This window comes from Geospiza fortis, unplaced genomic scaffold (genome assembly GCF_000277835.1).
Source record: "Geospiza fortis unplaced genomic scaffold, GeoFor_1.0 scaffold112, whole genome shotgun sequence".
In the NCBI taxonomy this organism is placed as follows: Eukaryota; Metazoa; Chordata; class Aves; order Passeriformes; family Thraupidae; genus Geospiza; species Geospiza fortis.
The window spans coordinates 19,413,442-19,426,797 of NW_005054298.1; the positions used below are offsets into that span (position 1 = coordinate 19,413,442).

Genomic DNA, 13,356 nt, shown 5'->3' on the forward strand with positions numbered 1-13,356 from the left:
TTCTAATGATTTATTGGAGTTAACCATCTGACATTAATTATTGTTTTGGCTTCCAGTCTATGAATGTTTATTTTTCAGTTTAAAGCCTTCTCACTCTTTGATATCATATGGAAATGAGAATTTTTAATGGAAAATTGAAACCATGTGCATCTAAGTACTTAATGAAGTACAGGGAGAAACAGAGGGTGTACTTTAGGAGAATGCAGATATTCCGCTTTAGATACTTTTGATTTGTTTGGATGAGTTACATGCATATATCTGTTCACAAACATACATTTATACATCTTCAAAGTATCTCACAAGTACAGTGTTTAAAATTCTGAATTGTAAGAAAATATTTGCTGTTTGTTTGGGTTTTTTTTAATCTAAACACACTGCTATAGATTTTCCTTCATCATATGCCTACTACCCAATCTGTTCCCTCCTCCACAGAGCAGTATTTATGCCATCTAGAGCTTCCAATGACATGCTAAATGCTGTACTTTCGAACAGTGGATTCCCACCTTATGTCTACCATGTTAGGATGGGATCTTCATCCACTTCACTGAATGTCTGATAGATTGATTTTGTAAACATTATGTACCTGAGTCACAACACTGATGCCGGAAACACCTGACTAAAGCCTGAGCTATTCATGGCATTAAAGCCCGTCAAAAGAGGCCTGTAAACCACAAGCAAGGCACAAGAAGTGGCAAGAAAGCCAGGCACCCAACTACAAACAGAAGAGTAACGCTAAAATGTGCAATTTTGTTCAAAAGACTTCTGTGCAACTCACACAGCTTTAGTCTTCTGGCACTCAATTCATTCCTTTGGAATGAAAAAGATGCTGTTCAGACAACCAGCATTATAGAACATGATAAAGCCACATGCTTATTTAAATTAGTACTTCTAAATCAAATCTGTTTTCTTCAACGTTAATGGCTTCATGTTGAATTGTAAGGATGGAAAGCATATTCTTTTCTGCAGTTTCAGTCAAGGTTTCACCATATGCATTGTACTCAAGCAGCATGTCAGTGGGAGCATAACAAGTAACAGAAGTGCAAGATTAGTTCATATAGCTATTTTAACTAATATCCTTGGTGATGTAAATGTGCAAGGAATTATTGACCATTGAAAAATGTGAAACAGAAATATAAGTTTAGACATTTAACCTGTACACTCACCACTTGTTTTTCTTTCTAATGTAGTCTTTTTCAGACAGATTAACCAAGTAGATCATCGGTTTTGAAGTAAAAAACAGATGTTTGTTCAAAACATCAATCTGGAAGTGAGAATAGAGGGAGAGAATTTTAAAAACAGTTTAAATCAACTTCAATGAATTTTATGATCATTTTCTTCATGGCATGTCTGAGAAGGCTACAGAATGCAAGTGTAATACATAAATCACAGATAAGTATAAATTCAGCTAATACATTCAACATTCAATAAACTATGAATATGAAATCTAAAAAAAACCCCAAAACCAACAACTTTTAAAAGAACCAGTAACAGGTAGCAAAATTAGAAGTCAATTCATGGAGTAATATTTAAAGCCTACCTCTTTGTCATTCCAATCATGATAGAAGCGGACAGCTTTCTTTTCATCTATTACCCATGTCTTGATTTTGCACATTACGTCCTACGCAAGATCAAAAAAAAACCCAAAGTCAAAAACTCAGCTGGATATCAAGACTATTCTCTTCCATAAACAAGGCGTGTATCCATTAAGATTCAAAACATACACACAAATGAAAAATTAGCTAATACCTTTTATAAACAAATGTTTACTCTCCCAGAAAAACAGAAATTGCTGCTTTCAAAGTCGCTAAAGAGCAATATGGATTATTAAAGTCATCCAAATCCTACAATTAGAAAGTTAAATACACAAGACTCAAGTATCATCTCTTGTCACCAAGAACATCAGCAGAGCTCATAAAATATATGTAAAAATCAGTACATTTTAGATTGCATTTCAAACTCAGTAAGACGCAACATTTCAGCATCCAGTGGGAGAGACCACGTACAATATAAACAGGCCATTAAGAAAAGGGAATGGGTGGGACAAAACACAGCAAAAAAAATTTTTTTTTTTAAATTGTGAGCAAAAGAAACGGAGCCTATTATTGATGATCCACCCTCAAGAAATTAATTCAAACGGCCAAAGCCCTTTTTATTCTGCATTAATTTTTTGCCAACACCTTCTCCCTCCCCCCCCCAAAATGAAACCTGCCAAAGCCTCCATTACACAATGGCAAGAGCCTTGCACTGGTGACCTCCAACCAGCTGCATTCACTTTCAGAACATCTCTCTCGGCAGGAAATCTAAAGGCCTTTTAGTTAGCAAGCTAGTGTGCATTCAGAAGGAGTAACTGCAGGAAGAGCCCAATGTGCTTTGTTTCTCTGGCCTTTCTTCACAGAAAGATTAATCATCTGTGAAATGGAAACGGCAAACAGCAAGTGACACAAACTGAACCCTTCAAGCCTTTCCTCATCAGTTTTGTGGTCGTGAATCCGAAAGCTGCGTGTGGCACGGTTTTCCTTACAGGCAGGTGTTAATAAAAGGCTCTTGGGTCTGAAAGGTCAAACTCTGCTCTTCTAGGAGTAGTACATTTTAGAGTCGCCTATTTTTTGTTGTAGATAATTTATGATCATGCTTTAAATAATGCATTTTTTTAAGCTGAAATTGATGCAACTGAGCATTAAGATCTTTAAAATACAAGGAAACATTCCCTGAACTGTTGAGCACACAACATTTTTTGTACTTAATGCTATGCTGTTGAAGTACATTTATAAACAATCACAAATAACATCAGTATTTACTACCGTCTTTTCTAGTCTTGCAGTAGCGTTAGTGGAGGGAAAAAAAAAAGCTCTTCTAAATCTTCAGATCCTGATTTGAAACCCTCCAGGAACAGGACTCCCCACAGATTTTAACAAGGAAGGGGCAAGCTAAAACTTTTAATGAAATCTAACATGTTCTGCCTAAGAATAATCACTTTTACTCTCCTATAACTGAATTTCACTCATAAATGTTTAAAAGTGGCTAATATAACACCATTTCCTACAAGGAGAAGATCAAAGTGCTATATTACAAATGCATTATGATTAAAAAAGCACTGTGCAGCTTTGCTATTAACTGTTCTTTAAACCCTAAAAGGCTTCCCATAGATCTCACTTGGCACTGCATATACAACCTTTGACAAGTAATGTAGACCATTTTTATTCATTGCCTAAAATTGTAGGCAATTATGTGCGTCACACTGGCCACCTGCAAATTCTGAATGCCTGCTCCAGTTGTCAGAGCAAAAAACTAATGTCGGAGGGGATTAATCTAGGGGGAGAGAGTCCTCTTTAATGGCTCCAGCAGGTGAAATGGCCCAGCTGGTTACTATGATGAGTGGCCAGAACAGCTTATGTAGAGACATGCAACAAGATTACACATAAAGAAGAAAACACTGGCACCATCTTATCTTTAACCCTATGTGCTTTTTATTTTTTTAATTAATCTGTATAAACAAGATAAGGAAAGCAATTCTACCGGTAAGTACTTTTCACTTAAGATATTTATCCTCAGCTTCTCTTTAAATAGATATATATAAAAATCAACACAACCACCAAGACTCCCGTTCAGCAGTGAAGGAATTCTGGTTACACACTATTTTGGATTTTGAACTAGTTCCGTAGGCACCTACCACATGACTTTCAGCGTTACAGTTTCTCCCACAACAGCAATGCATTGCTACATATAAACTGGAGTCAATAAAAAACTGACACAAAAAAAACCACCATAGCAGAAGTCACCGGAGCCAAACCTTTAAGTTTCTGCTTAAGCAGAAATGAAATGTTTTGTAATCACACTGTAAGGGGAGCTAGGTAAAACAGAAGCTCCACAAAATTTCAAGTATCAACACAGCAAATAAAGTTTGGCCTTTCTAAAGCATGTCTAACCACAGAACTGCCAATCAAAACCTCTCCCACATTCATTTGCTACTTACAGTGACACACAGTCTAAATCCATTTTGGCACTGACCTAATTTTATTAATTTCCCGTTTATGCACCTGACTTAAAGCTGTTTGCAACTGCTGTTCTAAAGGAGTGATTACATGGACAATTTCCACAGGTAAGGCAGATCTACAGCTGAGTATGCTGAGGACAACTAACAACCATCTACGTGCAATTTTATTTTGGTTTCGCAGGGAGGCTGGCAAAGTATTGGAAAACGTTCTGTAGGCAAAAGGATGGAAACTTGTAAGCAAATGCAGCATTTTTGGATGAAGCTGATGAAGCAGTGAGACACAAAGAAGTTCTCTCATGGACTATATGGGCAGCAGTCACACCATGCAGAATGTAAGTAGACAGTCCAGAAACTCAAAAAAGGGTGATTCCCCTGCATCAGTGGTGGTGTTCCATTGAAATGGGACTTAACTCCTTAACAAGAAATTGTTAAATACAAATGGCAACATGAAGAAAGGCACATATTTCTATGTATTTCTTTTTAACTCAGCTGCCCCAATACTCTCAACAAACATACAAATAGCACATTTTTGGGTTATTTCTCATGCAGCACCATTTTTAATTATTTGCTTCTATTTAGGACTGGTGAAAGAGTACAACCTGATCTTTTTATCTTCTCTATCACTGTACTAGTAATTTAAAGACACTTAATCACTACTCAAGTTAACTTTGAGATGCTTAATAACAGAATACAGAGCAATGATCCACTTTGTTTTATTAGATCTGGCATCCCCAATTGTATGCTTAGAGGTCAATCTGTCACCAGCAGAATGATCCATTTTGCCGCCTTTGATGAGAGTGGTACTCTTGTTTTCTAGCTAGCAACATTGTAACAAGAGCCATTCAGAAAGACACCAAAAATACCTCCAAATTCCAATTTCCTTACAGTTGTCAAGGCGTATGAAATGCAGCAAACTTAATGAATATCAAATATCACTGTTTGTAAAATCAGTTCATTTCTGACTATATGCATGGCAATATATTTAGCACTTACAAATACTCAGTATATTTAGCCATATGAAATACAGTTATTTTAATTATGTCCTGCACTCCATTTTCCAAAGACCACAAGTACTCAACCCACAAATGCTAAGCAGGACATTAACAGTAAGTCCAGCAGTATAAAATAATGAAATACATGTAAACTGCATATAGCAGATTTACCAAGACCTACTCATGAAACATTACTGTGTAGAAAAATGTGCATACATTAATAGACTTTCTGGATGAATGATAGTAATAATGTGTGCCAATGCCAAATTCTTCTTACAGCATGAGGGACTAAACTGAAGCTTGGAAACTCACTTGCCTACTTGGCATCAGAGAATTGTGATTTTTTTGTTGTAAATTACCAGGGCATGTAATTAACTTCCGTAAATTTAATAAAGAAATAAGCAGTTGTGAGGATTATCACTTCACACTTCAAAGTGCAAGTGAATTCCCTGTGATCCTGCAGGCAGTGCAAAAGTCTCCACTACTACAGAGTAACTGTGAGTACAGTAAGGTTTTTCCCTCCACCAAGGGACATATGCAGTGTTTTTCAGTATCTTATTCATTCCCTTCAAAACTTCTAAGATGTAAAAACCTACCATCTCCCTGTACTCCAAAAGCACTTAGATACTTTTTATTAAAATGTTTCAACTGTCTAAAATTCTATTATTTATACTTCTCTGCTGCTAGGAAAAGCTACAAGGAGTACCTAAAACATTAACATTATCTGTAGCTCTTAGTTAGCTCCTCTCAATCATTCCAAAGTCCAACACCTTTGCATATCAGTAATGAAGGTGGTAGTGTACAAATAACCTATTCTGACTTCCCTAAAGAATCTGGCTCAGTGACAGAATTATTTCTTTAATAAATCACTGCATATACTAAATGGAGTCAACACCACCTACCTAGTAGGTCTCAGAATACACCTGTAAATAAAAACCCCAATGTGTGTGTTTCTGATGGCGCTCCAAACAAACTCTTTGCCTTTCCCTGGTTACCATCTTTCAACAGCCAAAAAAGGCCATGTTAATGACACACACATTCTGGGAACAGTAACTTACAAACACTGGGAACCTATGTAGGGACCAGAACTGCCCCACAACTCTAAAAAAGCAAACCATGCTTTTGAATACAAAACCCTGAAGTTCATACACTGCTGAGCAGAGGCAAAGGGAGGGTGGATACAGTATTTACCAACGCAGGACTTCCTCCTGCAAGAGTGACTGAGAAGCCTGGAGGGTCACAAGCAAATGAACTGTACTGTAACTAGAACACTAATGCAGTCCTGGAGTATATAAATAGCCTAGTATCCAACAGGAATAATTTTACACTTATCTCTGCTGAAATAATTAAAAACTGGAGAAAAAACAGAGGTTTTGAGAATGTGCTTATGCATGAAGATTTGGTGTTCTTAAATTCTATGCTTTTATTCTTATTGCATATTATATGTGTATATATATATACATATATATAAAAAAACCAAAAATCTCACATATGCAGGGTTTTTCACACTAGCATAGAGAAATCAAATGACTGCTAAAGCCTGACAATTACAGACTAAAATTGTCTCTTATTTCTAAACAGTAAAGATAATTAATTACTGGCATAGCTAATACAAGTTGAAGTAATTTAACTCTAGCCAGAAAATACTTTAATAAAGGTTAATTATTCCGGTAAGAGATACATTCCATTTTAACCACAGTTGTAAGAATTAAGTTGGGATATGCGAGGGATCAAACCAGGTAATAATTATTCCACCTGGCCTTCAAAATTTCAAAATGGTTTTTCAGATACAGATAGAGAACAATGCTATTTGAGGTACTCATAGCTAGTTTCAGTGTGCTGCACCAAGAGCAGTTTACTGAGTACACATGAGGTGGATGGAGTGCACTGAGCCCACATTCCTTCTATTCACAGCTTTACTTGGAAATCTTTTCACTTCTCTTGAGCAGAGCCTCAGCTGTCTGCTCTTCCTGGAGGTTTTGGGGCAATTTAGAAGATTGAGGATGAAGTGACACGGTAAGAATTTATTCTTAAAACATTACTTAAAAACAATGGTATTTTAAAAGACAATTAAGACAAATTTGACAGTTTAAAGAAAAGGCTAGATGATGTTTTTTTCATTGTGGTAAGTGCTTAAAATAAGCTGTAGCAGCTGGGTGCAGGAAAGAGAACAAGCCAGGTACTGCACCAACTGGAGTGACAATGAGCTCCTCTGTGGTACAAAACAATGTCTAATCTCTTACAATTCCCTTGCTCACTGACTTTAATAAAAATACAATGGGCCAAGTAATGGATTTAGGACAAGTGTATTATCCTTCCTTCTATTTAATGCCTTCTCACAGAGCCAGTACAAGCTGTACATGATATAAGATTTACTTAGAACTACATGCCAATAATGTTTATGAACCACAACAAGGACGTTTCACCCAAAACATCCTAGAGGCATTCCAAGCAATGTAATTCCTGTTAATAAGCCCAAAATTCTCCTGTGTGGGTCATCCTTGTGGGCTCTACAGCATTAAACATAAAACAACTCAGTCACATGTCGCTTCTTAAAGAAAAAAGCAAGCAAGAATAAAGAATGCAGTCCATCTACAAGTGATTATTTCCAGCAGTTCAGAAATTCAGAACAGGGAAATTGCACTGAAAAGTAAAATGAAATATCTTTCTGAAGAGTTTCACTAAACTTTCCTTGTTGCATTAGCCAATCCACAAAAATTTTCAAATAAATCCACGTGTGAATGCATTTGTTGTAGATTTGTGCGAATTAAGCCAAATGAAAAAGGTGTCTTTTTCAGAATACAGTTATTTTTATATAGTGTTATTTTGGCATATACACATACACTTTTAAACTTACTTGGATCTAGACATATCAAGGGAGGCATGATTTACAAAATTAATTACTTTAAGCTACTTGTCAAATCTATACAGGAAATATCAGCCTTGACAGAAAATATTTAAGCACTGACTTCTCTTTCTCTACTGATAATACCAAAAAAAATCCAAACATGTGTTTACACATTATGTATTTTTAAGTCAGGCTTTACTACCAATCAATTCACAAACATCTGCCGTGCTACATTCAAAATGTTCTCCAGAATGAACTTTAATTTTCTCTAAATACCACATTAAGCACAGTAAATGGTCCACTCAAGATTTTAGGCATAATTATATGCATTAAGAATATAAATATTTTCTCGATTCCCTATGATTTAAGTTAGCAATTGTAAAAGCCATCAGCAGAGAGCATGTCAACAGTGCATGTGTACACTGCTCCTTTCTTTCCCTCTCCTGTGGAACAAACTGGCCTCTCAAACTCTCCTCACACAAGGAGACCAAAGAAACTGGCAAAAAAAAAATTTATACAATTCATGACTGTATTTATCTTCAACTTGGAATGAAAGAAAGGTGAACATTCCCAACTGACATCATCAGTTAGAGGAAATAAGAGTTCATCCATCCGTGAGAACTCTGGCAAGTGCTTGCAGCAAGAGGTCAGCAAATTCTGCTTGGCACATCCCATTCATCAGAATATTGCAGGAGGGAAAGGTTTTCATGCAGTATATATTGATAATAAGAACAAACTGAATCTACCAGCTCTCTGCTGTATGTGAAGTATCCCCCATACCATACTGGTGATTTTAACAACAAATGATGAACAAAAGAACATCTTTCAAACAGTTACTACTTTCTCAGGACAGGACCAAGACATTAAAATGTAAGGGAGGAGAATGGAAGGGATTAAAGCTAGTTAAACCAGCATTAGGAAGATTTTGCTTTACTCTTCATAGTACATATATGCTGACAAATACAGTGACCATAGGCAGAGTGTAAGTGTTCATTATTAGGTCATTGTCCACCACAGTAACAAAACAAGGCTTGATGCCTTTCTTTTAAGCTGAATATGCACTAGGTGGTTCTCCTACCATCACACAAAAAAGAAGTCTCTAACTGCTCTTTCCATAACTGCAATTGCTTTTCCTGTTAAAAAAGGTGCTTGATTTGATAAACTAATCTTATTTTTTAAATGACAGACTTTACAATGGAGACTGGTGAAAGCATCCCATTCAACCCAACCCTGGAAGTTCAAATCCAGCGAATGCTGATCCTGACCTACTGTAGAAGCCACTTTTCAACAGAAAATTGGAAGGTCAAACACTGTGCACACTGATTCTGACCTAAAGATTGTGTCTTCATATCACTAGCATCAATAATCTGCATCGGCTCAACTATAAACAATACCCTTGTATTCAGATATATAGATCTCAATACTGTTAACATAAGAATTCTTCTGTGCTGCAATTCAAGACTGGGCACCAACAAAGGGCTCAAGGAAGCAGCTATCTGTTGCAGAGCTATCAATTTCTGAGGACTAGAACTGAATTAGGCTGGGAGGACATTGGAAGAAAATCCTGAAATAATGTTCACTCCACTGTATTAAATGGTATTAACTTAGAGACTTGTCTCCAGGACTGAAAAATCCCACCAATTAAAATATATTTTTTAAGATTAATTTTATCATTTGTACATTCTGATTTATAGAGTCATATATATTTGAATTTTACTTTGAAATCACCTACTATCCAAAATGACAGATCAATAATAAGCTAATAATAAAGTTTAACTCAATATCTATCTCACGTCTCTGCATATACCAGCACCAGACAGATTTAAAATATAAAATCAAAAGTACTCTGACTGCTTTCTGAAATTATATTTGCACTGTTTTAATACATGCAAATAACAGGAGTATTTTTATTCTATAATATCTCTTTAGAAGGTTATAGCCAAAGTAATATTTAAAGGTATATAAAGTCTGAAAGACTACCCTTAGTAACAGTAAACAGACATTTCTGAGAAGGTTGTGGGAATACTTGCAAAACAGACAATACATGTGTAAAGGAAGCTATTCCAAGCTTATGTCAACATTACATGTTGGTGATCTTGGATCATATTGTGCCACTGATTTTTAAGTAGAACTTGAAAATTGTTTCATTGATAGCCCCTTAACAACAGTCAGCTACTTTATTTCTGCTGACAGGGGACTGAGAAATCAATTTTCTGAGAGACGGGACAAACAGTTAACATTATTCAACTGCCAAGCCACGTCACTCCACAAAGGTGAATTTACCACCTGTAGGCAATGTAGGTTTTGACAGAGGAAAAATGATAATTAACAAGTTATAACACCATGCAAAATGCAGGCAATCAAATACAAATCTTAGATTTAAGTCCTGCTGACTGATATACACTGTAAATTTTTTATTTTTTTCCTCCTAAACCTTTTGGAGATTTCAGACTACCAAGTTACAATTGTGGTGGCTTACTGATAAAGCAAATTTTCTAAAGCAGACAATTCATATTTATAAAATGAGACAAATGACTTCTATAACTCTCAACCAGTTGAAATTCTTGAGACATTCTCAAGCATCTTCACCTTGAATTGTTCCAAAAGGAATGGGGGAAAGAAAACAATAAAAAAGAGAGACACTAAAATTTTAACATAGTGCTTAAAAACACAACCCAAACAATCTATGAATACCAAGCTGTTTCCTTCATAACCTCCTGGTTTTCCTGAAAGGAAAAATGACTGGGAACACTTGGTGCACAGACAAGAGCTGTTTGTTCCACATCTCTGCTAGAGAAGAAGAATATTGCTAAGAACAGAATATTAGCAATGGCTGTGTATTATATTGGCAAATAATTTTAAAACGCAAATCCTGAGAAGTTCTCTCCCAGTCCTGTCCCATCCTCTATTTTTTTGAAGACAACCTATTTGGAAAAAAGTACTCATTTCAGGCCATACTGTCTCTTCATTTTTTTTTTTTTTTGCACTAAAAAAAGCAAGCCTTGAACAGTAGCTGCAAGGACATGGAGACATTGCAAATTGTGCTGGACAGGAAACTCTGCCTGTGACAGACAAGCTAAATGCAGAGTGCAATGGACTGGCGAAGTGCAGACTGACCAAACTGCCAAAGTATACTCCTAACATCTGGCTACCACTTTAGGAAGGTGGAATCATCTTTAATGGCTTTTTTGCACTAATCCCACACGGTTTCCCTGTAATCATTTACTGCATAATCAATCCTGCTATACTGTACTATAGTATATTATATGTAATGCAACCACAGGCCTTGTGTGCAAGCCAAAACATGAAAGGAAAAGAGGCAAAGCAAACTGTACAGGAATGTCTCCCAACCCAGCAGATGAACATCTAAAGCTCAGTAGTGGCCAGAAATGCCCAAGAGCTGCTGTTACAGTCTTACAGCTACACAAACCTGCTTCTAGAAGCTGCACAACTGGACCTAAGCATTGATTTACCACGAGAAGAAAGGAGCTTTCACAAGCCTTCACCATTAAAAAAGTCCATTTTATGAAGTCTAGTGTATATCCATTACAATTCAAGCATACAAGTCACAGGGAAGAGATGCAAGAAGGTCCAAGATCAGCAAGATTCAGAGGCATTATGCCCCACACTTCCTTGAAGAGATTCCCTAGTGACTATAGTTCCTCCATGCAGCCTTTGTCTCAAGGGAAGCATTAATTTGTGCCTCCCTACTCTGTTCAGCCACCCCTTCCCATGAAACAAAGGAATTTCACGCCTTTGAAACCTCTATTGTTGCTGACAAACTCAGCTGAGACTGATCATGTGTAACAGCTGTTCTTGGGAACAGAACTGGCAGAGCAACAGGACGTCAAGAATCTGATCTTTTCTGTGCATGTGTTCATAAAAACAGGATTAAGGAAACACAACAAATAACAGGAAGTGTATGTTACAAATACAAGGTGAAAAAGTCATTTTGACAGGTGAACTACAGATGAAGTAATAGTAAGGAGACTGAAGAAAGAGGCAATGAAATGGATGACAAACTGAAGCTGGGTAAAAAAGATTAATAATAAAGATTTGAAATTTTTCTTTAATTAATCTAATTTGAATTTCTAGATTTGAAGTTTTTTATTTACTGTCTCCTTTAATTTGAGGATAATCTGATATTTTCTGTTTTCAAAGACATACCAACTTCCTGAAGTTAAAAAATGACTAAGAACAACTCTTGCCATACAACCATAACTGTACCTACCACCCATTAAGTTACCCAATCACTATTACAAATTCTATTTTAAACACACTTCAGTTATGATTCTTTGTAATCACAAAAGTGCCAACTTCTTCCTTCACACACGAAGAACATACATTGTGATATAAAATCCTCAAAGCATCCACAGAGGTACACTCAAAAACTAGATAGGAATGTACCATCACAAGGAGTTGAGCAAAGCTGTTTCCAAAGACAGCCACACAACAAAGTGAGTGAGAAGAGCTCAAGGCTGGGCAGAACAGCATCACAGCACTCCTCATTTTCATCCTGTCATACCAATGTGAAATTTAGCTTTAGGATGAACTTTGAATTCGCTATGGACAGGATTTTTGCTTGCCCCTTTCTTTAACATGAATTAAAAGGTGAAATACTGTGTGGATGCTATTTGAAACCGCAGGCATAAACTGCACTGTTCGTCTAAGCATATGAAACCTTTTGTGAAAGATAAAAATCGCTGCCCACATGTACTCAGGGCTGGGTTCACATGACAGATAAGACCTGAAATGAAGGTTCATAAATGAAGGTTCTCTCTCTCTGGGCTTACATAAAGCCTTTAAATCCTCTAACAATAGCTATTTTTTCTGGCCTAGATGAATCAAGAAATAAAACATGCTAGTTTTCATGCCAGATGAAGACTAGTTCTTCACCAACAGAAGCTACCACAGAAGTGCTTTTTAACACTGCATCATGGAGCAGAATATTTTGGAGGGGGATGCTCGCTTTCAGCTCCTGTTTCCAGACACTAGGCAGGGTCAACAAATTTCACTGCACTTCAATATTGATGAATTAACCTGGCAGCACCAATATAACCATGTTTTTCTTACTACTTGCTATCAAAAAATCCATCTGAGAAAACAGTTATCTTCTTAATATTACCTGCTAGACATAAATAATCTATTTCCACATTGATAAACTGCTGCAATAATTAGAGAATGCATTTTATATACCACCTGAAATATTTACAGAATATTAATGACAATGAAAAATGAATGACTACTGGCAAAGTATAGGGGACTCAAAAGACAAGTAGCAGTAAAACATCAATTTGCAAAAAATATACTATGAAGTTGGTAATTATTATACATTACTAATTTACCAAGAAACATCACTACTACCCTGTGATAATTGAGCTCATTTAAGCAGCTTTCCACAACAACATTCTAAAATTAATTTCAACTAGCAGTCTTCATTTAACAGGCACTAAAAGACACAAAGTGCAATCGCAAAAAAATACATTCACTTGCTGGCTACAGGAATACTAATATCAACATCA

At 36.3% G+C, this 13,356-nt stretch overlaps 1 protein-coding gene across 1 annotated transcript in view; it reads right to left on the reverse strand.

The window, feature by feature from the left end:
- Nucleotides 1–13,356, reverse strand: part of OLA1 (Obg like ATPase 1) — a 118,198-nt gene that overhangs the window by 35,017 nt on the left and 69,825 nt on the right. Inside the window, exons 7-8 of the mRNA XM_014307206.2 lie at nt 1,538–1,618; nt 1,164–1,261 (exon numbers count right to left, since the gene is read on the reverse strand). Of these exons, the coding sequence (XP_014162681.2) occupies nt 1,164–1,261; nt 1,538–1,618 (179 nt within the window). The remainder of the gene's footprint in view (nt 1–1,163; nt 1,262–1,537; nt 1,619–13,356) is intronic.